This window comes from Pelophylax lessonae, assembly GCF_965119305.1.
Source record: "Pelophylax lessonae genome assembly, chromosome: 8".
NCBI classification, from domain to species: Eukaryota; Metazoa; Chordata; class Amphibia; order Anura; family Ranidae; genus Pelophylax; species Pelophylax lessonae.
The window spans coordinates 95,153,871-95,177,530 of NC_138775.1; the positions used below are offsets into that span (position 1 = coordinate 95,153,871).

At 46.6% G+C, this 23,660-nt stretch overlaps 1 protein-coding gene across 1 annotated transcript in view; it reads left to right on the plus strand.

Annotated features, from left to right (window-relative positions):
* The window catches only part of DMC1 (DNA meiotic recombinase 1), a gene marked incomplete at its 3' end in the record, with an annotated part of 785,302 nt that overhangs the window by 396,244 nt on the left and 365,398 nt on the right, over positions 1–23,660 (plus strand). Inside the window, exon 9 of the mRNA XM_082264958.1 lies at positions 13,194–13,285. Within this exon, the coding sequence (XP_082121084.1) occupies positions 13,194–13,285 (92 nt within the window). The remainder of the gene's footprint in view (positions 1–13,193; positions 13,286–23,660) is intronic.

Consider the following 23,660-nt stretch of genomic DNA (forward strand, 5'->3'; position numbering starts at 1 on the left):
TACTTATACATGGACCTAAGAGAAAAAAAAAAAAAAAAAAATCACTAGCAGGTTCCCTTTCTCCTGGGCTGTGTCCAATTATCCTTTATTGTGCACCATATATATTCCCTGGAATAAACACGGCTTCACAGCACCTGAAGAAAGAGCGCGCAGGGCCGTACATCGCACATCGCAGCCGCTGCCTTAGATGCTGACCGCCGACTGCTGGAGGAGGTAGCCGGCTTCCTTTTCTCCTCTGATCAGCGATCAAGCTTCTGAATTGCTGCACACGAGTGGATGGCACCTCCCAGAGGAATTCCTGATGTCCATGACTTGACACAGCTCGATGACTTTGGTTTCTAGTGAGTTTATATCACCTATGCCTTGTTATTAATAAAGACTGTCTGCACTTAGAGCGCTCTCTCTCTTTTTCTTTTGTTTAGTTCAGAACTCCTCTTGTCTGTGGAGAGCAGCTCGGTGCCTTGGACATTTTCCATCAGGACTCTGTCATTCATCAATTTATGGTATTTTTTTCATCTCCGTTTTTTCATCTGCGTTTTTTCATCTGCGTTTTTTTTTTTTTTTGCAGTTTCTATTCCTCATGTTCTCTTCCCTTCCCCTCCCCCACCCGTTCTAACCCATTTACTCTTCATGTGCTGGAGGTTTTGTTAGCGCTCCTACATTGTTGTTGTTTTGTTCTGGTGTTGGCCAACAAAAATTTTAGAGCCTGCACATCCGATTCTGTTCGGCCGAAAATTCGCAGTCGGTTGTCGGAAGCATCATACTAACAAGCCGACAATCGGCCGATCGGTCGGTGGCCGAATATTTACGGCCGACAATCGCTACGTGTGTACGGGCCTATAGTCCACTATTGTTGCAATCAGGAAACCTTCCAAGAGAAATATCATGCAGCCATTGGTGGAAGGCATGCTAAGGATAGGTTGGTTAAATGTGAAAAACATTTTTTGATCTGGCGCCAAAAACCAATCTATGGCTCTATGTATGTTTCACAATACTATGCAGTATAATTGCTGTTAATTGACTGCAAGGGTATGCAGCAAAAAGGTGAGTAAAAAGAAAAAAAATCAGTGCAAAAATTCCTTCTTGAGTCGGTTTGGGGTGATTGGTGGAAGTAGCACACAGTGTTTTTTGGCACACACCTTTTATAGAAGATTAGTCACACTGAAATCTGTTTGCACTTTTTTTGCACTTTATTGGACTTTCTTTGGGACTTTTTAAGACTTTTAATGAGCAAATATTATTTATGAATTTTGTTAACACTTTTTTTACACTTAAGGCCCGTACACACGTACCGATCGTCGGCATACAAACGTCGGTGGACGAAGGATCTGCCGATTGTACGCGTGTTAGTATGGTGCCTCCGACAGATGTCTGCGCACAATCCGCGGACAAAAGTCTTTCTTGCAAACATGAAAATTTTTGTATGCCGACACCAGAACGGACGATTGTTCGCCTGTCAGTACACAATTCGGCCGACAGACCGCAGATTTGCAAGACTGGGCATGCTCAGAAAATAGAAAACACAGGGAAAGTTAACCATTACATGACATCACTTCTGCAGTCGGCGGACAAAATTCTTGTGCTGTCCTTGTGCTGTCTTTGCACTTTTCAGCAGACACCGACATCCCGGGGAGAAAAGAGGAACATTTGTATGCCGACCATCGGTACGTGTGTACGGGGCTTTATTTATTACATTGAGTTTTACATGTAGATGAATTGTTGATTGTTGTTTTTTTTGTAGAACAATTTGGATATAATTTTTTATTGCACATTTTAGCCCCCGTTCACACTAAGGTGACCTGTGAGGCGACCTGGTCGCCTCACAGGTCGCCTCCCATAGGGAAGCTGCGGACCCGTTCTAATAGGAGCGACACAAGTCGCTCCGACTTAGAAAAAGGGTCCGGAGCTTCTTTGGGGCGACCAGGAGGCGACCGCCATAGACTTCAATGTTATGAAGTAGCGTTGCCCCTATGTGAACGGGGGCTTACATGTATACATTTTTAAGATGCTTTTGATATGGTAGATTTGCCCTTTGCATTTGCACTTTTGCACTTGCACTTTCGAGTGATATTTTTTAGGACACTATATATAAGAAGTTCAAGGATAGGTTGGTGACTATGCTCAAGTACCTTTTAGGTTTTAATTTTCTTAATATTGGGGGCAACATTTATTAATAGGTTTTGAGTAATTTTTGGTGCATGTTTATAATTGCAACATTTGTTATGATTATAGAAGGTAAACAAATGTATTTTTGTAAATATAAGTATGAATTATTATTGTGTAAATTAGTAATATTGAGTATTCTCATTGTTTCTTGGCTAATTTTGCAAATGTTGTTGTGGCTGGTAAACTGGAAGCGATTTACTTCAATGTTTTGGGGAAGTATAGAGCGCTTCTATCTGCTACCTGTAGATATCCTGCCACCTTTAAGAGCCCATTCACACTAGCGCGACTTGTGAGGCAACTTGTGTTGCCCCAGGGAGCTTGACATAACAAAAGCAATGTTAATCAATCAGTGCCGTCTTGATTGGCACTACTGAAGTCTCTCCGACTTCAGAAAAGGGTCCTGTACTACTTTGAGGCGACCTGTGATCCGACTGTCCCATATACTTTAATGGGAGTCGCTTCCTTATCTTAATTGACACAACTTGTTATCCGACTTTCCAGGAAGAAGAAAGAGATTAGCCAGGCATTCCCCACAGACAAAGTCGCCTGTCTCTTCAAAGTAGTGCACAAGTCTCTTCCAAGTCTCTAAACAAGTCTCTAAACAAGTCTCTTCAAGTCACGGGGCGACTTTCTCGTCGTGGTAGTGTGAACCGGCTCTAAGAGGTTTAGACACTATGCCAACAAAACTAGGGCCAGCATCCTCTTGTGGCTATACTCGTGAACATGCCCTAGACCTCAGTTTAGCTTAGTATTCTGAGAGGGTATGATGACTCTTATGCAAGTCTTCAGAAAATGTTCCTATCAGGAAATTTCTGGCAGCCAGATTACCAGTTCCTTGATAGTCTGTAGAGTAGTTTCACAGTGATGTTATGCCTGCAGGTACCCCTATGATCTACCTGCATCTTTGCCAACTTTGAACCAACCCTGGAAGCTTTGGGCACACCTGCAGTTAGGCCTCACTGTGCCATGATCACTACCATCTGTGTCCCAGATTTCTGACTTTTGTATAAAGAAATGCCTCAAAAAAACACTCCCTACTATTTCATATTTCTGACGGAACAGGTTGTGCAGGTGGTGAAATACCCAGTAATCCACATCTTTGTGTTTACTGGGTACTTTGGCTGATAGATTGACCAGACTTCCAAGAAGTCTCTTTTCCATCTTCCCTTCTTCGGGGACAGGTTGTTTAGGGCATTCCTTAATGAGAATAATAGGAATGCCACAGAGGGGCAGTACTTGCTCAAAAAGTGCTCCCCTCTCTCAGTAATGCAATACTAAGTCTTCCATTTAGGAAAGCACACCTTCATTTCTTGTGCAAATGTACCTTTTTGGTTCGCAGGCCTTTTCTGTGTGAAGGCCTGCCCCACCTACACTCACATTGGGGAGGGGGATGTGCTTGTTAACATTCCCAGACACCAGGGCTTTCTGTACTTTGCAGTAGGTCAAAATCACTTCCAATCTGTGGCACTTTCCACTTTGTGATTGGACATCTGCTCCAAGAATGCTAAACAAGGCCTTGGACCTTGTACTAGTACTGTTACAGTTCAAGTAATCGACTACATAGACGACGTCTTGCTCAGGACATTGTCTGAGGAGTAGAAAGTAAAGATTTGAATCACTCTACAGCATCTGGAGGACTTTGAGTGGCTTCTAGGCACACAAAAGTCCTCTCTCATCCCACCCCTATGCCTGGAGTACTTAGGGCTTCTGGATACCAGCCTTGATAAGGTATTTCTACCAAAGGAGAATGCTGGGACTTTAAATTCTACTGCTTTGGGCACAATGCATATCTATATGATGCTGTATGTGGATCCTGGGGTTATAAGTTTCCATTTTGAGGAAGCTTCTGTTGCTTAGTCCCACATTAGTTCTCTCTAGAGTGAGGTATCAGCAAAAGGGACTGAAATCTGTGAAAAAATGAATTTAGCACTGATGCTTTGGACATGCAGTATCTTCCAGAGGGCAATGTGGTAATAGTTCAGTCTGACAGTGCCATGGCGGTGGTATACACGAACAATCGGGGCAGTACAAGTGGTGACTCAAGAAGTAAGTCAGATGTAGTTCAGCCTCTGATTCTGAGAACCAAATAGTGTTGACTCTCAGGCCCCCCCTGATTCTTTTTCAGCGACCTCTGATGAATTATTCTTTGGTACATGTTTGTCCGTGTTGACATTCACATTTTTTCTTCTATGAAGCTTCTGCCTGCTTCAGGAGATCTAAACCTGATTCAAGCTTTTATTTGAAAGTCTACATTAAAGCCTGTTTGGGGCATTTCCTTGCCGGCTCTGTCCCAGAAGGTGGCTTTTCTTGTAGCTATCTCTTTAGCTCTAATGGGTTTGGAAAATACATCTGTCTTACTAGGTATTTATTCATGTTCTTAACCGCTTGCCGACCGCCGCAAGTAGATTTACTGCGGCGGTCAGCCCCTGCCAGGCAGAGTGACGTTAATTAACGTCACTAGCCTGGGAGGGTCTGGGGAGCGAGCGCGTGCCCGCGGAGGCGCGCTCCCGCGCGGTCACGGACCCCCCCCCCGCGCGTGTGACTGGCGGATCCGATGTCCGCCGGTCACTCGGCGATCGGCGGGGGAGAGGGAGAAAGTCAGGCGGCTTGTGTAAACAAGCCACCTGTCATTCTCCTCGGTGTAAAGACACTGATCACACGGACCTACTATGTAGATCCGTTGATCAGTGTCCTTACAGCTCAAGCCACAGCCAATCACAGTAGAAAGCACGCCCCTAGGGACACACACAGCCCCTCCCTCCCAAATAAAGTTAACCCCTTCACTACCAGTGTATTTTTACAGTAACAGTGCATATATATAGCACTGATTACTGTAGAAATGTCACTGGTAACCCCAAAAGTGTCAAAAATGTCAGTCAAGGGTCGGATCTGTCCGCCGCAATGTCGCAAGTACCGCAAAAAAAATCGCAGATCGCCGCCATTACGCGTTAAAAAAAAAACAACAAAAATTACAAAAATCTTTCCCTTTATTAGTAAACGCGATAACTTTTGCGCAAACCAATAAAAATACGCTTTTTGCAATTTTTTTTACCAAACATAGGTAGGATAAAACAAATTGGCCGAAAATGTTAAAAAATTTTGATTTTTACATTTTTTTTTTGGAGAATTTCATTTAAAAAAAATGTGAAAAATATTGCTATTTTTGCAAAATTTACGCTCTTTTTTTGTTTATAGCGCAAAAAGTAAAAATCGCACAGGTGATCAAATACCACCAAAAGAAAGCTCTGTTTGTGGGAAAAAAAGGACGTCAAATTCGTTTAGGTACAGCGTCGCACGACCGCGCAATTGTCCGTTAAATTCACGCAGTGCCGAATCGCAAAATACCCCCTGGTCTTTTAGCAGGAAAATCCTCCGGGGCTTAAGTGGTTAAAGCGGAGTTCCACCCATTTTTAATAGGTTGGAATACATAGATCTATGTAATCCCCTTTAAAACGGCTTTTACCAATGGAAACTTTTTTTTTTTTTTGCTAGTAAATACCTTAATTTCTGCTTTATTCCTCCTCTCCTCACTTCCGGGTCCGATCGGCGATGACGTCATTCGGCGATTCGCAGTGTCTGCTGGGATGTTTTCTATTCCAGAAATCTCACAGTAGCTGAGCTGTAGTGAGCCGTGCCTGCCCCGCCTCCGCCCAGCCTCCTCTCATTAAGTTGTATTGTATGAATGAATTAAGGCCGTTCTCTGCCCCGCCTCCGCCCCGCCTCCTCTCATTGGTTGTATTGTATGAATGTATTAAGGCCGCTCTCTGCCCCGCCTCCGCCCCGCCTCCTCTGCCCGCCTCCTCTCATTGAGTTGTATTCATACAATACAACTCAGAGAGGAGGCGGGGCGGAGGTGGGGCAGAGAACGGCCTTAATACATTCATACAATACAACCAATGAGAGGAGGCAGGGCGGGGCGGAGGCGGGGCAGATAATGGCCTTAATACATTCATACAATACAACTTAATGCGAGGAGGCGGGGCAGGCACGGCTCACTACAGCTCAGCTACTGCGAGATTTCTGGAATAGAATACATCCCAGCAGACACTGCGAATCGCCGAATGACGTCATCGCCGATCGGACCCGGAAGTGAGGAGAGGAGGAATAAAGCAGAAATTAAGGTATTTACTAGCAAAAAAAAAAAAAAAAAGTTTCCATTGGTAAAAGCCGTTTTAAAGGGGATTACATAGATCTAAAGTTCCAAAAATGGGTGGAACTCCACTTTAAAGGAGTTGTAAGGGCAGAAGGTTTTTTATTTATTTTTTTATCTTAATGCATGCTTTGCATTAGGATAAAAAGCCTTCTATGTGAAGAAGCCTCCCCAGCTACCCCTAATACTTACCTGAGCCCCATCTCAATCCAGTGATGTCCACTAGTCCCTCCCTCCTGATTGGCTGAGTCACAGCCGCGGCACCATTGACTCCCGCGGCTGTCAACCAATGTCAGTTAGCCAATCGGGAGATAGAGGGGCTGGGCCAAACTGCAGCTCTGTGTCTGAATGGACACATGGAGCTGCAGCTCAGCTGGGGTGCCCCCATAGCAAGCTGCTTTCTATAGGGGCACTCGACAGGAGGGAGGGGCTAGAAGCAACAGAGAGGGACCCAAGAAGAGGAGGATCCAGGCTGCTCTGTGCAAAACCAACTGCACCAAGCATGTAAGTAGAACATGTCTGTTATTTAAAAAAAAGAAAAACATTTTTGCCCAAGGTAGTGTCCTCATAGTTTAATGGGGAGGTTATACTTCACTCCTTATGGCCTGGTCCAGTTCATGCTAGGAAAGTTGCACTTTACATCAGGAAGAAATATTCCGTTTGCATCATTCCGGATGTAGGCTTCTAGCATAACCATCTCCCAATAGATTTGTCAGGTCATTACTAAGACTAATACCTTAAAACATTGGGGGTCTTGGTTTCCTGTCACTACTCTCCATTCTTCCATAGTGGTGGACTCTTCAGGGCATTTAGTTATATGGTATTTGTTTCCTAGCTTTACATGGCTACCACTTGGCCTTTTACACTTTTACCAAATTCTATATAGTAGATGTGGATACATCAGTGGATAATAGTTGCAGACATATGGTCCTGCAGGTGTGTAGTTACCCAATTATGCTTATTTTGTTTCTCCTTGTTTCTGTTGAGTTCTTGCCCATCCTCATTTGAGGGTCCTTTTGGCCATTCCACAGTTAGAAGATTATAAAGCTTAATCAAAATATATGTGAAGATATAAATATTCCAATAACCATAGACACTATGCAAAAAAAATGTGAAATAAAAAACAACTATGTCCGTGCTACCAAATTGATAGCAAGTATAAGTCCTGTAGTAATAAATATCTAAACAAGAAACAATCTTCTATTCAACTTCTTTCTGTCTCCAAATGTGCATTAGTGATGCATGCTCCTCATTTTCTAGTGCTCCACTTTATAAAGTAGAAGATTATTTCCTGTCTTCTAAGAATAGAAGCTTGTTTCCGGTTTATATTTTCAGTACTACAGCACTTATACATACTATCAATTTGGTTGCATCGACTTGGTTGTTTTTTAATTCACATTTCTCTTTCGTTCATTGACGGATACAGCTCCAGAATCTTCTTAACCATAGGGTTATGCTGCCACCTACAGGAGTAGGACACTAGGCAGGAAAAAGCTTTACAACGCCTATGGGGCAGTCCCAGGGGATATACTCTTATGCTCTGCTATAGGCATTCCGTTTTTTTCAGCCTAGTCAGGAGTAAGGACCTAGTTCCTTGCTGGGATCTCTGGTCCTAGCATTTTTTCCTTTTTAAATGGAATTTTCTTCCTCTATTTTCTGTTCCTGTGAGAACTACATTCAACTGCTGGACTAGGCGACGGGCTGGATATTCGAGACCCTTAAGGTCTCCTCAGTCCGGCCATCCCACGCACGCAGGCCTCAGCTCCACGCTAGTTTGGCTGCGACAAAGTCCAACTGGACGAGGTCTGGACTGCGAGGTAAACGTCTCACGAGGGCACATACGACCTGGTGCCTCTTGGCCTGCAGCACCCCCATTCCGATGGTGCAGTGGTCTGCCCGGAGCAGCGCCCACCCGAAGTATTGTCCCCCTCCTCCCCTGGTGGTCTTTTGGGGTTGACATGGGCCCCTTCCTGGGATGGTCAGACCCCCGGGTTCACCTCTTTTCCCCCAGCCCCTCTAAAACAGTCACTGTGGGTCTTTTGGCCCCCCTGTACTTTGTGAATGTGAATCTCTTGGGGTTCACCCCTGCTCCTTTTTGGTGACTTGGAGTTTGGCTTTCCTCCAATGAGGTGTGGAGTAGCGTCTGGTCTCAGGTACTATCAAGGGCCAGGTTTGGCCTTGGCGGTTTTTTTTTTCATTGTTTCTTGGCTATGCTTTCTGTGTTTCACACCTTTGTTCAGGGCGTTCGCCACTTGGCTCCCCCAGTGTAGTCTCCATTTCCATCCTGGGATCTTAACTTGGTACTGCCGGTTCTTTAGTAACTGCCATTGGAAAATATTCGCAAGATTCCTCTGCTTACATTGTCCCAGAAGGTAGCCTTCTTGGTGGCTTTTTCTTCTGCACGTAGGGTGTCGAAGCTGGCAGCTTGTCCTGTTGTTCATCTTACTTGGTGGTTCATGGAGATAAAGTGGTGCTTCGTCCCTACCAGTCGTTTCTTCCTAAGGTTGTCTCTGGTTTCCAATTAAATAAAGGCATTGTGTTACCTTCCTTGTGTCCTAAGCCTAAGCACCCTAAAGAGATTGTCTTACCGTCGTTTGGATGTGGTTTGGGCAATCAGGGTGTACCTGAAGGCGACTGAGTCATTCCGAAAATCAAATTCCCTATTTTTCCTTACGGATGGACCCTGTAAGCGGCTGGCCGCGTCTTCTGCGACCATTTCCAGATGGATTAGGCACACATTAAGGGTCAGGATTCTCCTTTCCCTGTTAGGCGCATTCTACAAGGAGCGCTTAGTGCCTCTAGGGTCTTCCGTCATCAGGCTTCAGTGGTGCAGGTTTGCAAGTTGGCCACCTGGTCATCTGTGCACACTTTCACTAAATTTTATAAGGTGGATGTGCTGGTATCAGCGGATAGTTCCTTTGGCTGCAAGGGTTTGCAGGCCACTGTTAGAGAGGATTAGTCCTCTTTGAGGGTGTACTTTTTTGTCAGGTGAGCTCCAGTTGTTCCTGGTTGAGCTCCTGTTTTACCTGGTTGGGTACGTATAGCCTTTGGGAAGCATGTTTATTGTGGTGTTCTTCCCACTCCTCATGTTGACACTACTTTGGGACGTCCCAAGGTTCAAGAAGATATGGAGCTGTGTCCGTCAATGAACGAAAGAGAAAACTGGATTTTTGTCTGACATAGTTAGGTTGAAAAAAGACCCAAGTCCATCTGGCTCAACTAATAAAACAAAAAACGGTAAAGAAAACCCAACCGTAAAATCCCATATACACAATCCTATACCCACAGTTGATCCAGAGGAAGGCGAAAAAACCCCTAACAAAGCATGATCCGATTTGCTACAGCAGGGGAAGAAAAATTCCTTCCTGTGCCCCCGAGAGGCAATCGGATATTCCCTGGATCAACTTTACCTATAAATATTAGTACCCATTTATATTATGTACACCTAGGAAAGAATCCAGCCCTTTTTTAAATCAGTCTAGTGAGCTAACCAGAACCTTTTCTGGAGGGAGTCTTTTCCACATTTTCACAGCTCTTACAGTGATTTGGAGACGCAATCTGTTTTCCTCTAGTTGTAGAGTGCCCCTTGTCCTCTGTGTTGACCTTAAAATGAATAACTCAACACCAAGTTCACTATATGGACCCCTTATATACAGTGCTTTGCGAAAGTATTCGGCCCCCTTGAACTTTTCGACCTTTTGCCACATTTCACTTTTGCACATCGAGAGACTGAAATTTTTGCCCATTCCTCCTTGCAAAACAACTCGAGCTCAGTGAGGTTGGATGGAGAGCATTTGTGAACAGCAGTTTTCAGTTCTTTCCACAGTTTCTCGATTGGATTCAGGTCTGGACTTTGACTTGGCCATTCTAACACCTGGATATGTTTATTTGTGTACCATTCCATTGTAGATTTTGCTTTATGTTTTGGATCATTGTCTTGTTGGAAGACTAATCTCCGTTCCAGTCTCAGGTCTTTTGCAGACTCCATCAGGTTTTCTTCCAGAATGGTCCTGTATTTGGCTCCATCCATCTTCCCATCAATTTTAACCATCTTCCCTGTCCCTGCTGAAGAAAAGCAGGCCCAAACCATGATGCTGCCACCACCATGTTTGACCGTGGGGATGGTGTGTTCAGAGTTATGAGCTGTGTTGCTTTTACGCCAAACATAACGTTTTGCATTGTTGCCAAAAAGTTGGATTTTGGTTTCATCTGACCAGAGCACCTTCTTCCACATGTTTGGTGTGTCTCCCATGTGGCTTGTGGCAAACTTTAAACAACACTTTTTATAGATATCTTTAAGAAATGGCTTTCTTCTTGCCACTCTTCCATAGAGGACAGATTTGTGCAGTATACGACTGATTGTTGTCCTATGGACAGAGTCTCCCACCTCAGCTGTAGATCTCTGCAGTTCATCCAGAGTGATCATGGGCTTTTTGGCTGCATCTCTGATCAGTCTTCTCCTTGTATGAGCTGAAAGTTTAGAGGGACGGCCAGGTCTTCGTAGATTTGCAGTGGTCTGATACTCCTTCCATTTCAATATTATCGCTTGCACAGTGCTCCTTGGGATGTTTAAAGCTTAGGAAATCTTTTTGTATCCAAATCCAGCTTTAAACTTCTCCACAACAGTATCTCGGACCTGCCTGGTGTGTTCCTTGTTCTTCATCATGCTCTCTGCACTTTAAACGGACCTCTGAGACCATCACAGTGCAGGTGCATTTATACGGAGACTTGATTACACACAGGTGGATTCTATTTATCATCATTAGTCATTTAGGTCAACATTGGATCATTCAGAGATCCTCACTGAACTTCTGGAGAGAGTTTGCTGCACTGAAAGTAAAATTTTGCACGCCCAATTTTTCAGTTTTTTATTTGTTAACAAAGTTTGAAATATCCAATAACTTTCGTTCCACTTCATGATTGTGTCCCACTTGTTGTTGATTCTTCACAAAAAAATACAGTTTTATATCTTTATGTTTGAAGCCTGAAATGTGGCAAAGGGTTGCAGAGTTCAAGGGGGCCAAATACTTTCGCAAGGCACTGTATTTATACATGTTGATCGTGTCCCCCCTTAATCTCCTCTTCTCAAAAGGGAATAAATTCAGTTCCTCTAATCTTTCCTCATAGCTGAGCTTCTCCATGCCTATTAGCAGTTTGGTTGCCTTTCTCTGCACTTTCTCCAGTTCCCCTATATCCTTTTCGAGAACTGGTGCCCAGAACTGCATATTCCAGATGAGGTCTTACTAATGATTTGTACTGGTGCAAAATTATCTCTCTCTGGAGTCCATGCCTCTGTTAATACAAGAAAGGACTTTGCTTGCTTTGGAAACACAGCTTGGCATCGCATGCTATTTTTAAGCTTAGGATCTACCAGAACACCCAGATCATTCTCTGCTATGGATTCCCCAGTTCTTCTCCCCCTAGTATATGTGATGCATGCATATTCTTAGCCCCCAAGTGCATAACTTTACATTTATCAACATTAAACCTCATTTGCCACATAGTTGCCCAATGAAACAGTGCATTGAGGTCAGCTTGTAAGTTGGAGACATCCTGTAAGGAAGTTATTCCACTGCAAAGACTGAAATGGTACTTTTAATTCCAGACCCTATATCATTTATAAAGATATTAAAAAGTAAGGGTCCCAACACTGAACCTTGGTTACTCCACTGATAACCTTAGACCATTCAGAGTAAGAATCATTAACCACTATTCTCTGAATTCTATCTTTTTATCTTTTAGCCAATTATCTATCCATTTACAAACTGATCTTTCCAACCATTTACAAACTGATTGTGATCGGACACCGCACCCGCCCCTCTAATGAGTTTGGTTATATATTCTTCTGACACTGCTTGTTACAAAACTGAAGACCTATAGCAGTTAGTGGGAGTATACCCCCTTGAATGCCCTATAGGCGTAGTAAAAAAATATTCTGCCTAGTGTCCTACTCCTGTAGGGGGCAGCATAACCCCAAGGGTCAAGAAGATATGCAGCTGCGTCCGTCAATGAACATCAGAGAAAAGGATTTTGCGGTAAGATTCAGTTTTATTTTTTATTTTTTTGCATAGTGTCTATGGCTATTGGAATATTCATATCTTCACATATATTTTGATTTTAAGCAAGCACCTCAACACATGGATTATATATATGTGTTTTTGGAACACACCAAAAAAATTATGGCAGCAGTTTATTTAGCACCATTAGTAATTGATCTCAAGGGGCGCTATTTTGTTATCATGATCATAGAACAGTTTTGTACTTCAGTGATTTCTGGCGTAAATAGGATTTTTTTCTTAGCTCCCCCACATCTCTGTGGTTTGTCTTTATTGTTGCCCTTCAGATTTTGTGTTGTTAAAAGCGATGGTTCCCTTCTCCTTTTGTTTACTTCTTGCTACTGCTGAGCTCTATAATATGTGGAGGGGTAAAGCCATTAGAGGGAGCTAGTCTGTTATTTGCTGACATAGTGCCCAAACTTGGCAAGGTGACAATGCAGAAGGTTATAGAAGTGCTGTGACCTGAAATTAACTACTTATGTAAAGAATTAAGCTTTATTTTAGAAAAGTATTCTAGGCACTATGTTTCTAAATACATTTCAGACATTTTTCATAATGTAAATCCATCCAATGGAGGTTTCTCTACCTAAAATTTTTAGTAAAGCCAAATCACTGCCTGCATCTGACTACTTGTTGTGTTTCAGTGACTCATTAAGTACTGAAACCAATGGGTTAGGTAACTATTATTTACAGAATTAGGTCAGTGGTGGCAGGTCCTACATTTCCCCCATTACAGATTTACTTTTGTATTGCATCTGTTATTTAACCCAAAAGGGGGGGGGGGAAATCAGACATTGCTTCCTTGAAACTATTGACTTCAGCCGCCCAGATCGTCTCCGAGATATAGCTGACCGATTTGGTGTGGATCACGATGCAATGCTAGACAACGTTTTATATGCCAGAGCATACACTAGTAAGTGATAACCTGTCATTACTTTGTGATTTTTTAACAGTAAAAAAATGTATTAAAAGTTTCCAAAATACAATATATCAGCAAGAGTCAGTAAACTGTCACCACAGTTCAAGTGTCAGGAATCTACAGCAGAGATGGCCAAATCTGTGTGGCTACACTTAGAAACTGAGACCAGACTATATGTATTAAATAAAATGTATTTTCTCTTTCGTTCATTGACGGACACAGCTTCTCCATTCTTCAGAACCATAGGGTTATATTGCCCTCCTACAGGAGTAGGATACTAGGCAGAAAAAGGACGTATGCCTTTGGGCTGTTCTAGGTGGTATACCCCCCCCCCCCCCTTTCTGCCATAAGTCTTTAGTTTTTTTCTGCCTAGTCAGGAGTAAGGACTTAGTTCCCTGCTGAGATCTTTGGTCCTGGCACATTTTTTCTTTTTCAACTGCATTTTTTTCTCCTGTTTTTTTTTCCTGTGAGATCTACAATCAACTGTCAGGCTGGGCGAAGGGCTGGATAATTTAGATCCAGTGGTCCCCCCAGTCTGGAGCTGGCGTGACAGGCCCATTCCTGGACCGGGGTGGCCAGCGAGTTAAACGTCCCATGGAGATGCATATAACCGGGCTCTGATAGTCCGCGTCAGTGTTCGCTTGGCTGACCGCCCCCCTACTTCTGGGATGAGGTGGTTCTGTCCTGGGAGTGTTACCCACATGCTTTTGCTAAATCGGTATGTACAGGGCGCCCCCCCCCTCCTTCCCTGGACGAGGTGCGGGGCACGGGCACTCCCTGAGGTGGTCAGTCTCTTCGGGTGTTCCTTTATCCTTCCTGTTTTGAAAGATTTGTCTATAAAGATTGGGAGCGTCCAAAATGTTCCTTTGTGGTTTCCTAAACGCTTTCCTGTGAGGTACCACTTTGAAGAGTCACCTCTCAAGAGGTGGATTGTCCTAAGTCTCCAGGTTGAACAAGGCAACCATGATCCCGGTAGAGGAATCTCCAGTTTTTAAAGATCCGGCTGACAGGAAGGCGGAGTCGGTGGCCTGCAATATGTTCTCTGTAGCATACACTGAGTGGGCTAAAGTTTTGCAACATGATCTAGAGGGTGAGCAGGTTCCCCCTGCCCTTGCTGAGCTGGCGGACCATTTGGTCCTGGGGCTGCAGTTGTAAAACACTTCTTAAAAAAAAAAAGGCTCTGACTGATTTACCCTTTCAAGGCGATCGTCTGTTTGGGGCTGCCCTACATGACATCATTAAGAGCCTCGTGGGGGGGTTCCTTTCTTTTACAGTCTGGGAAGGGGGAAAGAACCTTGTTGAAGACGTGGCCATCTTTCTCGGCTCACAAGAAGTTATTTTCGTCCCTCAGGGTCCACTGACAAGGGTTCAAAATCTTTCAAGTTCTTCTTTGGGAGGTTCCAAGCGGCCCCTGGTCTGGCAAACAGAGCGGGATTCTCTAGACCCGCAGACAAGTCTCCTTCTGCATGAAAGTGCGCCTCCACCTGTGCTGCGGTAGGGGGACGTATTTGCTGGTTTCCGGGCCCGTGGACCTCCTTGGTAAAAGACAAATGGGTCCACAAAGTGATATACTGTCCGGTTACAAGATAGAGTTTTGTTTTTGCCCTCAGGAAAGGTTCTTTCCTTCCAATATAAGTCTGTCCCCGGACCGATAGCAAGCTCTCTTTGGAGCAGCGCAGGACCTTTTGCTTCAGGGTGGAAATGTCCCTGTTCACGGTCCCACAGATGGAGGGGAAGGTACGTCCGATTCTGGACCTCAAGGCCCTTAACTGCTTTGTATGGGTTGTGAGGATTAGCTCGGTGGTAGGCGTGGATGACCCCTTGGGGGGGTTCGTTTACACAAGAAGATATCCGAGAAGTGGTTGCAAACAACAGTTTGGTTTATTAATGCAATTTTCTTCACCAGACTGCAAGCGTCAAAAACAGCAAAATAAAATAAAACACCAAAATAAATCCTTGCCTCCGTGGGCGGCTACCTTCTCACACTGGAACCTACCTAAGAGTCTGTCCCCAACCTACTGTTGGGCAGACTTGGCTGATCGTACAGTAGACTCTCAATAGTCCATGTTTTATCTCTTCACACAGCACATGTTCATTTAACAGGTCCCTTTTCCTCTTCTCATTGAACATGTCCCTTTGCTTGTCTCTTCACATAGCAAACAGTTCATTTATTTCTTCCACATAGAAATAGTTCAAGACCTCACCTTGAGTAGTCTCCACACTTGCTACCCTCCTCAGCTTTACATCGCTGCAGGAGGTCTTCCCCATGCTCACACAGCTTTCAGGGGCACACGTCTGACTGCTCTCCTGTCCCCAGCCCACACGGCTTCAGGAGACAGCTTCCGGAGGCAGCCATCCATAGACTTCCTTTGGACAAATTATAGAGGCCTTAACTTCCTCATTCTGAACAGCTGAAGTCTGTTCAACATCTTTAGACATTTCTGCTGGCTTCTGCAGCCGACACCCTATAGTAATTGGTGAATTGTATCTCCAATCTGTGACAATACTCACAGATTTACCTGACTTCCTGTCACATTTACTTGACTTCCTGTCACAGGGTACAGAAATTCATAATGTAGTCCATTTGCATGGTGGTGACATCTCTACATCAGGGGGATTTTCTTGTCTTTATCGACATCAAGGATGCTTACCTACACGTTCCAATATGTGCCCGACACTAGCTCTTCCTCCGTTTTGCTGTGGGAGAGGAGCATTACCAGTTCATGGTGTTACCCTTTGGTCTCACCTCCGCTCCCCGGGAGGTGAGACCAAAGTGTTGGCCCCAGTTCTGGTGTTGCTACATCAGCGGGGGACTGCGGTACTGGGCTATCTGGACCACCACCTCTTGCAAGCGGAGTCCTCTACTGCCTTGATGGATGACGTGGAGCTCACTATACAGATCCTGAAGGCATTCGGTTGGCTTCTAAATTACCAGAAGTCTGCTGTCCAGCTGATGGTCCTCCCTTTGGACTTGTATGCAGGTGCCAGGCCTAATGGTATTTACCTACGAGGCTGTCCCATTTGCACAGTTCCATACGAGGTCCCTTCAAAAGGAGATCCTGGTAAAATGGGACAAGTGTCCGAAGTCTCTGGACAATCAGATCCTGCTGGGCCGGAAAACAAGGGGGTCTCTGGTGGCTTCGCTCTCCAGCTCTTCAGTTGAGCAAATCCTTTCTCCCATTGTATTGGACAGTGGTCACCATGCATGTCAGTCTGTGTGGTGGAGAGGTGTCCTGGGACTAAGCTCAGCTAGGGGGTGGTTGACTCTGGAGGAGTCCAGACTGTCGATCAATGTCTTGGAGCTTCAGGCTGTGCTTGAATCACTGGACGGATCGACTCCAGGGGCTTCTGGTGCGGATTCAGTTGCACAATGCCACGGTGGTGGCTTATGTCAATCACCAGGGCAGAACAAAGAGTGTGTTGGCAGCCCTGGAAGTAGCCAGCATTCTCCGATGGGCAGAATGCTTCGTCCCGACCCTCTCCGCCGTACACATTTCAGGAGTGGAAAACTGGCAGGCGGACTATCTCAGTCGGCAGGCGCTGAACCAAGGAGAGTGGTCCCTTCATCCGGACATGTTTCATCAGATATGTTTCCCATGGGGCTCCCCCAAGGTGGATCTGTTGGCGTCCCAGCTCAACAGCAAGGTACCATAGTTTGTGGTAAGGTCGCGAGATCCTCTGGTGGACGCCACAGACGCTCTGGTGGCTCAGTGGGGCCAGTATAGTCTTATCTATGCCTTCCCTCCTCTCCAGCTTCTGCCATGGCTTTTGTGCAGAATCGGAGTCCAGGGGATTCCAGGTCATTCTGGTGGCCCCGGACTGGCCTCGTCTGTCTTGGTACGCCAAGCTGGTGCAGTTCGCCGCCAGAGTTCCTTGGAGACTGCCTGTCAGCAAGGATCTACTGTCCCAAGGGCGGATCTTCCATTCTGCTTTACAGTCGCAGGCTTTGACGGCCTGGCTGTTAACTGCCAGGTGATAAAGAATAGAGGTTTGCCTGGGTCCGTATTTCCGACACGGCTGAAGGCTAGGAAGTCTACTTCTAGGAAGATCTACCATCGTACATGGAAAGCATATATTTTGTGGTGTGAGTCGCTTGGAGTTCACCCTCATTCTTTTTTGGTGGCTCGGATTTTGACCTTTCTTCAATAGGGTGTTGAGCAGAAATTGGCCTTGAGTACCATCAAGGGCCAGGTCTTCAGCGACCCCTGGCCATGCACTCCCTGGTGCTTACCTTTATTCAAGGGGTTCGACATCTGACTCCACTGGTGCGGTCTCCTTTACCACCTTGGGATCTGAACTTGGTGCTTTCAGTTCTCCAGAAGCCTCCCTTTGAAAATATTCTGGAGATTTCCCTGCTTACGCTGTCCCAGAAGGTGGCCTTTCTGGTGGCTACCACTTCTGCTCGCAGGTGTCGGAGCTGGCGGCGTTATCTTGTCATACCCCCTATTTGATGGTCCGCAAAGATAAGATGTTCTTCGCCCATGTCCATCCTAAGGTAGTCTCTGATTTCCATTTGATTGGAGACATTGTGTTGCCTTCCCTGTGTCCCAGGTCTAACCATCCTAAGGAATTTGCTTTGTATGCCTTGGATGTGGTTACGGCGATTTGGTTGTATTTGGCAGCCACTTAGTCTTTTCCAAGATCAGACTCACTATTTGTGATCAGGGACGGGCCAAGAAAAGAGCTGTCCGCTTCTTCTGCGACCATTTCCAGATGGATCAGACGGTGACTCACTCAGGCCTATTCTATCAGCGGTCAGGTTCCTCCTTTCCCTGTAACTTGGTCCTCGGTGCACACTTTCACTACGTTCTACAAAGTGGATGTGTTGACTTCTGCGGATGCTTCCTTAGGCCGCAAATTTTTGCAGGCTGCTGTTTAGAGGGTCTGTGTCTGTCAATGAACGAAAGAGTAAATATGATTTTTGACTTACCGTAAAATCCATTTCTCTGAGTTCATTGACGGACACAACACCCTCCTCTCTATGGAGTTGTAATCCTTTTGACACTGCTTGTTACAAAACTGAAGACTTATAGCAGAGAGGGGGAGTTTACCATCTAGGACTGCCTAGTGTCCTGCTCCTGTAGGGGGCAATATAATCCTATGGTTCTGAATAATGGAGAGGCTGTGTCCATCAATAAATTCAAAGAAATAGATTTTTTTTCGTTAAGTCAAAAATCTCATTATTAGTAAACCAAAAGGCATGCACACACCAGTAAACAGTGAACATAAAAAAACACCTCTCAAGAGTCGCAGCATTCCCCCAGGCCGACAGCCCCCCCATTTTGATACCAAGGGGTTCTGTCTGGAGCGGTGCCCATCTGGTTCCTGGAATGGTGAGTAGCTGTCCCCCCCCCTCCCCCTGGAGGGTTTTAGGGTGGACGTGGGCCCCTCCTTGGGATGGTTGAACCCCCTGGTTACCCCCCTTCCCGCATGCACCCCCCCCTGCCAGGTCCCTCATCCTGCCCCTTCCCCCTCCATGCTGGGGCTGTTTGGGTGGTTTCGCCACTTTCCTGGGGATGGGGGCAGGGCGCTATTTGGCGATGGGGGGCATCGTCTTCGACTGAATGATTGACTGTGCAGGACGGGGAGGGGGGGGGGGGGGTAGGCCTCCTGGTGCCATGCAGGGCCGCCATTTTTTTGTTGCCTGTGTGTTTCTATACACGGCCGCCATGTTTGTGTGGTCCGGCGGCCATTTTGTTGTGGTTTGCTATTGGAAATAGCGGCAACCATGCAGTGGAGCCCTGTGGGCAGCGATTTCGGCACGTGTAGTGCAGATTCCCCTGGTGGCTGCAGGTGCCTGTTTCTGTGGGTGGTGAGTCTGGTGGGGTCTATTCCCTCTCTGCTGAGGATCACTTGGTGCTTGTGCCTGGCGACCAGGTGGTGCTGCCAGCTGCCAAGGGTTGTCCCTTAGCAGTGTTTTTCACTTTTTGTTGGGTCCCCATGGTGACTCATTAAGTCTTTGGAGCATGTTTCCCCACCTGATCTCCTTTCTGGGGCCGTGGGGCCCCCTGGATCCCAATGATCCATTTATGCACTGACCGCGGTCCTGGAGTCCCGGGTGGAGGTGGATTGCGGGCGAAGGGCTAGCAAAAAGCGTTCCCTGCCTCATCTGTCTCATCAGATCCTGAATCTGATTTCACCGCCCTGGATGTGGGTCACCCTGCTGGGTCTGCAACCACTCGCCTGGAATCCCCTGATAGTGAAGATGGTTCCTCCACGTCTGTGACCACGCACAAAAAAGTGTTGGTGGATGCACTGATTGTATCTGTGCGTGAGACCCTGAAGATGGATGATGCAGCTGAAACTGAGGCGTAGGTGCCCTTTGGCACTCACAAGCCATCCAAAGGGGCAAAGGAGTTTCCTTTCCCTGCCTATTTTAGATGTGTTTCTTCCTTCTCAGCAGAATTTTTTTCGTCCCTCAGGGTCGACTAACAAGGGCTCAAAGCCTTTCAGGGCCTCTTCTAAAGGATCCAAACAAATCTAGTCTGGCAAGCCATGATCGGTGTTCTCCAGACCCATGGACATGGCTCCTTCTGCATGAAGGTGTGCCCTCACCCATATCGGGGGTGGGGGGACGTCTTCACTGGTTTCCTGGACCCCTGGACTTCCCTGGTGCAAGACAAGTGATTTGGTCTGGCTACAAACTCGAGTTTTGCTCTTGTCCCCTGTCAAGGTTTTTTCCTTCCAACTTGCACCTGTCCCCAGACCGCCTTACAGGGCCTGTTTGGGGTGGTACAAGACTTGTTCCTTCAAGGGGCGATGGTCCCGGATCCAACCTCGGAATGTTTTCAAGGTTTTTACTCAAACCTGTTCACAGTTTCCAGGAAGAAATGCAAAGTGTGTCCAATCCCGGACCTCAAGGCACTAAACTGCTTTGTGCGGGTACAGAAGTTCTGAATGGAGTCCCGTCAGGGGGATTTCCTCGCCTCTATCGATATCAAGGATGCCTACCTTCACATTCCAATATGTGCCAGTCACCAGCGTTTTCTCCACTTTGGAGCATTATCAGTTTGTCGCGTAACCCTTTGGTCTCGCCTCTGCTCCTCGGGTCTTCACAAAAGTGTTAGCCCCGGTGCTAGCTTTGCTACACCAATGGGGGGGGGGGTCGTGGTACTGGGCTACTTGGATGATCTCCTTCTGCAAGCGGAGTCTCCCTCTGCTCTGGTGGAGAACCTGAAGATCACAATACGAACTCTGCGGGTGTTTGGCTGGTTTTCTGCTAGAGTCTGCTATGGTTCCGTCCACAATGCTGGACTATCTGGGCCTGACTCTGGACAAACTCCAGAAATTGCAGGCAGCAATTTGCCTCCTGCTGTCCAGCAAATGGTCATCCCTCCAGACTTGCATGTGGATGCTGGGCCTGATGATGTCTACCTTCGAGGCTGTTCTGTTTGCACATTTCCATACGAGGTCCCTACAAAGTGAAATTCTGCCCAAATGTGACAAGACTCTGCAGTCTCTGGACATTCAGATCCGGCTGAGTCGGAGCACGAAGGAGTCCTTGATATGGTGGCTTCATTCTCCGGCACTTCAGCTGGAAAAATCCTTCCTCCCCTTGTATTGGACAGTGGTCACCATGGATACCAGCCTGTCTGGCTGGGGAGGCCTCCTGGGCAAACATTCTGTTTAGGGGATCTGGACGCTGGAAGAGTCCAGACTACCGATCAATGTCTTGGAACTTAGAGCGATCAGACTGTCTGGATCATTGGACGGATCTTCTTCAGGAATGTCCAGTGTGCATTCAATGGGACAGTGCAACAGCCAGGACTTATGTCAATCACCAAGGGGGGCACAAGAAGTGTCCTGGCGGCTCTGGAGGTAGCCGACATTCTAAGGTGGGCAGAATGATTAGTTCCAGTCCTCTCCGATGTACACATTCCTGGAGTGGAAAATTGTCAGGTGAATTACCTCAGTCGGCAGGCGTTGGATCAGGGGGAGTGGTCCCTTCATCCGGAGGGGTTTCATCAGTTGTGTCTCCGGTGGGGCACTCCCAAGGTGGATCTGTTGACGTCTTGGCTCAACAGAAAGATGCAGAGGTTTGTGGTTCAGTCAAGGGATCCTCTGGCGGACGCCACAGACACGCTAGGGGACCCGCGGTGTCAGTATTGTCTGATTTACGCCTTCCCTCCTCTCAAGCTTCTGCCCAGACTTCTACATAGGATTGAGGCAGAAGGGATTCCTGTCATCTTAGTTGCTCTGGACTGGCCTCGTCGGGCTTGGTACGCCGATCTGGTGTGGCTGGTTGCCGACGTTGCTTGGCAGCTTCCTCTGAGGGAGGATCTGCTGTCCCAAGGACCGATCTTCCATGATGCTTTACATTCAATGGCTTTGACAGCTTGGCTGTTGAACGCCAAGTGCTGAAGGAAAGGGATTTATCTGAGTTGGTGATTCCTACACTGTTAAAAGCTAGGAAATCTACCTCTAGGAAGATCTACCATCGTACGTGGAAGACGTACATTGTGTGGTCTGAGTCTCTTGGGGTTCTTCCTCGCTCCTTCTCGGTGGCTCGGATCTTGACCTTCCTTCAACGGGGGGGGGGGGGGGGGGTTTGAACATAATGGCCTTAAGTACCATCAAGGCCCAGGTGTCGGCTTTGGCGGTCTTCTTCCAACGACCTTCGGCCACACACTCCCTGGTGCGCACCTTTCTTTAGGGTGTCCGACATTTGGTTCCTCTAGTGCAGGCTCCGTTGCCACCTTGGGATCTTAATATGGGTCTTTCAGCTCTACAGAAAATATTCGGGAGATATCCCTGCTTACGGTGTCCCAGAAGGTGCCCTTTTTTAGTGGCTATCACCTCTGCGCGCAGGGTGTCAGAACTGGCGGCGTCATCCTGTCGTTCACCTTAACTGGTGATTTACAGGGATAGGGTGGTTCTTCGCCCCTGTCCTTCCAAAGGTTGTCTCTGATTTTTTTTTGAATAAAGACATTATGTTGCCTTCCCTGTGTCCCAGGCCCAAACATCTGAAGGAAATTGCCTTGCGTGCCTTGGATGTGGTCCAGACAGTTAGGGTTCACCTGGCAGCTACGGAGTCCTTCAGGAAGTCAGACTCTCTCTTTGTGCTCGCAGATGGACCTAAAAGGGTTGTCTGCTTTCTCTGCGACCATTTCCAGATGGATCAGACAGACGGTGGTTCAGGCCTATTCCATCAGGGGTCAGGTTCCTCCTTTCCCTGTTAAGGCTCACTCTACTAAGACGTGCTGCTTAGTGCCTCCTGGGCTTTCCGTCATCAGGCATCAGTGACGCAGGTTTGCAAGGCAGCCACCGGGTCATCAGTGCACATTTTTAGAAAGTTTTATAAAGTTAATGTGTTGGCATCTGCAGATGCTTCTTTTGGTCACTAGGTTTTGCAGGCTGCTGTTTTAAGAGGAGCTGATCCTCTTTGAGGGTGTGTTTTTTTCCAGATGGGCTCCAGTTGTTTGGTTGAGCTCCTGTTGCCTGGTTGGCTAATGTTTAGCCTTGGGAATTTCTTTGTTGTTCCCACCTCTCATGTTTAACACTGCTTTGGGACATCCTAATGGTTATGAATGTCAGGAGCTGTGTCAGTCAATGAACGAAAGAGAAAATCCCACCTCTCATGTTTAACACTGCTTTGGGACATCCTAATGGTTATGAATGTCAGGAGCTGTGTCCGTCAATGAACGAAAGAGAAAATGGGATTTTTGACTTACTGTAAGTCTTCAGGCCATTGGGCTTTATGCTGTCTCACTTCAGGAGTAGAACTAGGCGGAAACCATTTTGGTTATGCCCCTGGGGCAGTCCCAGAGAGTAAACCATCACTTCCTGCTGTAGGACTCCAGTTTTTTCTGCTTAGTCAGGAGTAAGGACCTGGCTCTCTGCTGGGATCTGCGGTTCTGGCATTTTTTTCCTTTTTTAAATGCAATTTTTTACTTTTTTCTTAATTTTTTTTGTTTCTGTGTGAACTACAATCAACTGTTCCTATGTGAACTACAATCAACAGCCGGGCTGGGCGACACAGTGGATATTCTAGAGATCCTTTCGTCTTCCCAGTCTGAGACCTTGACCCAAATATTAGCTCCGTGCTAGGTTGGTCGAGACATAGCCCTACTGGACGGGGGCTGGCCGGAGAGTGAAACACCTCACAAGGGCGCATAGCCCTTGTCAGGACAGCAGTCACGATCAGAGTATCAGCATACCTCAGGCCACAGCACCCCCATTCCAAGATTGTGCGGTGGACTGCTGGGAGTAGCGCCCGTCTGATGACCGTGGTATGGTTAGTAGTGTCCCCCCTCCTTTCCCATGGATTTGTTGGGCTGGTCGCGCTCCCTCCCTAGGGATGGTAGGTCCCTCCTGTGTCCTTCCTCCCCCTCATATATTTCCCCTTCTCCTTAGTGGGGTTCCCCCTGTG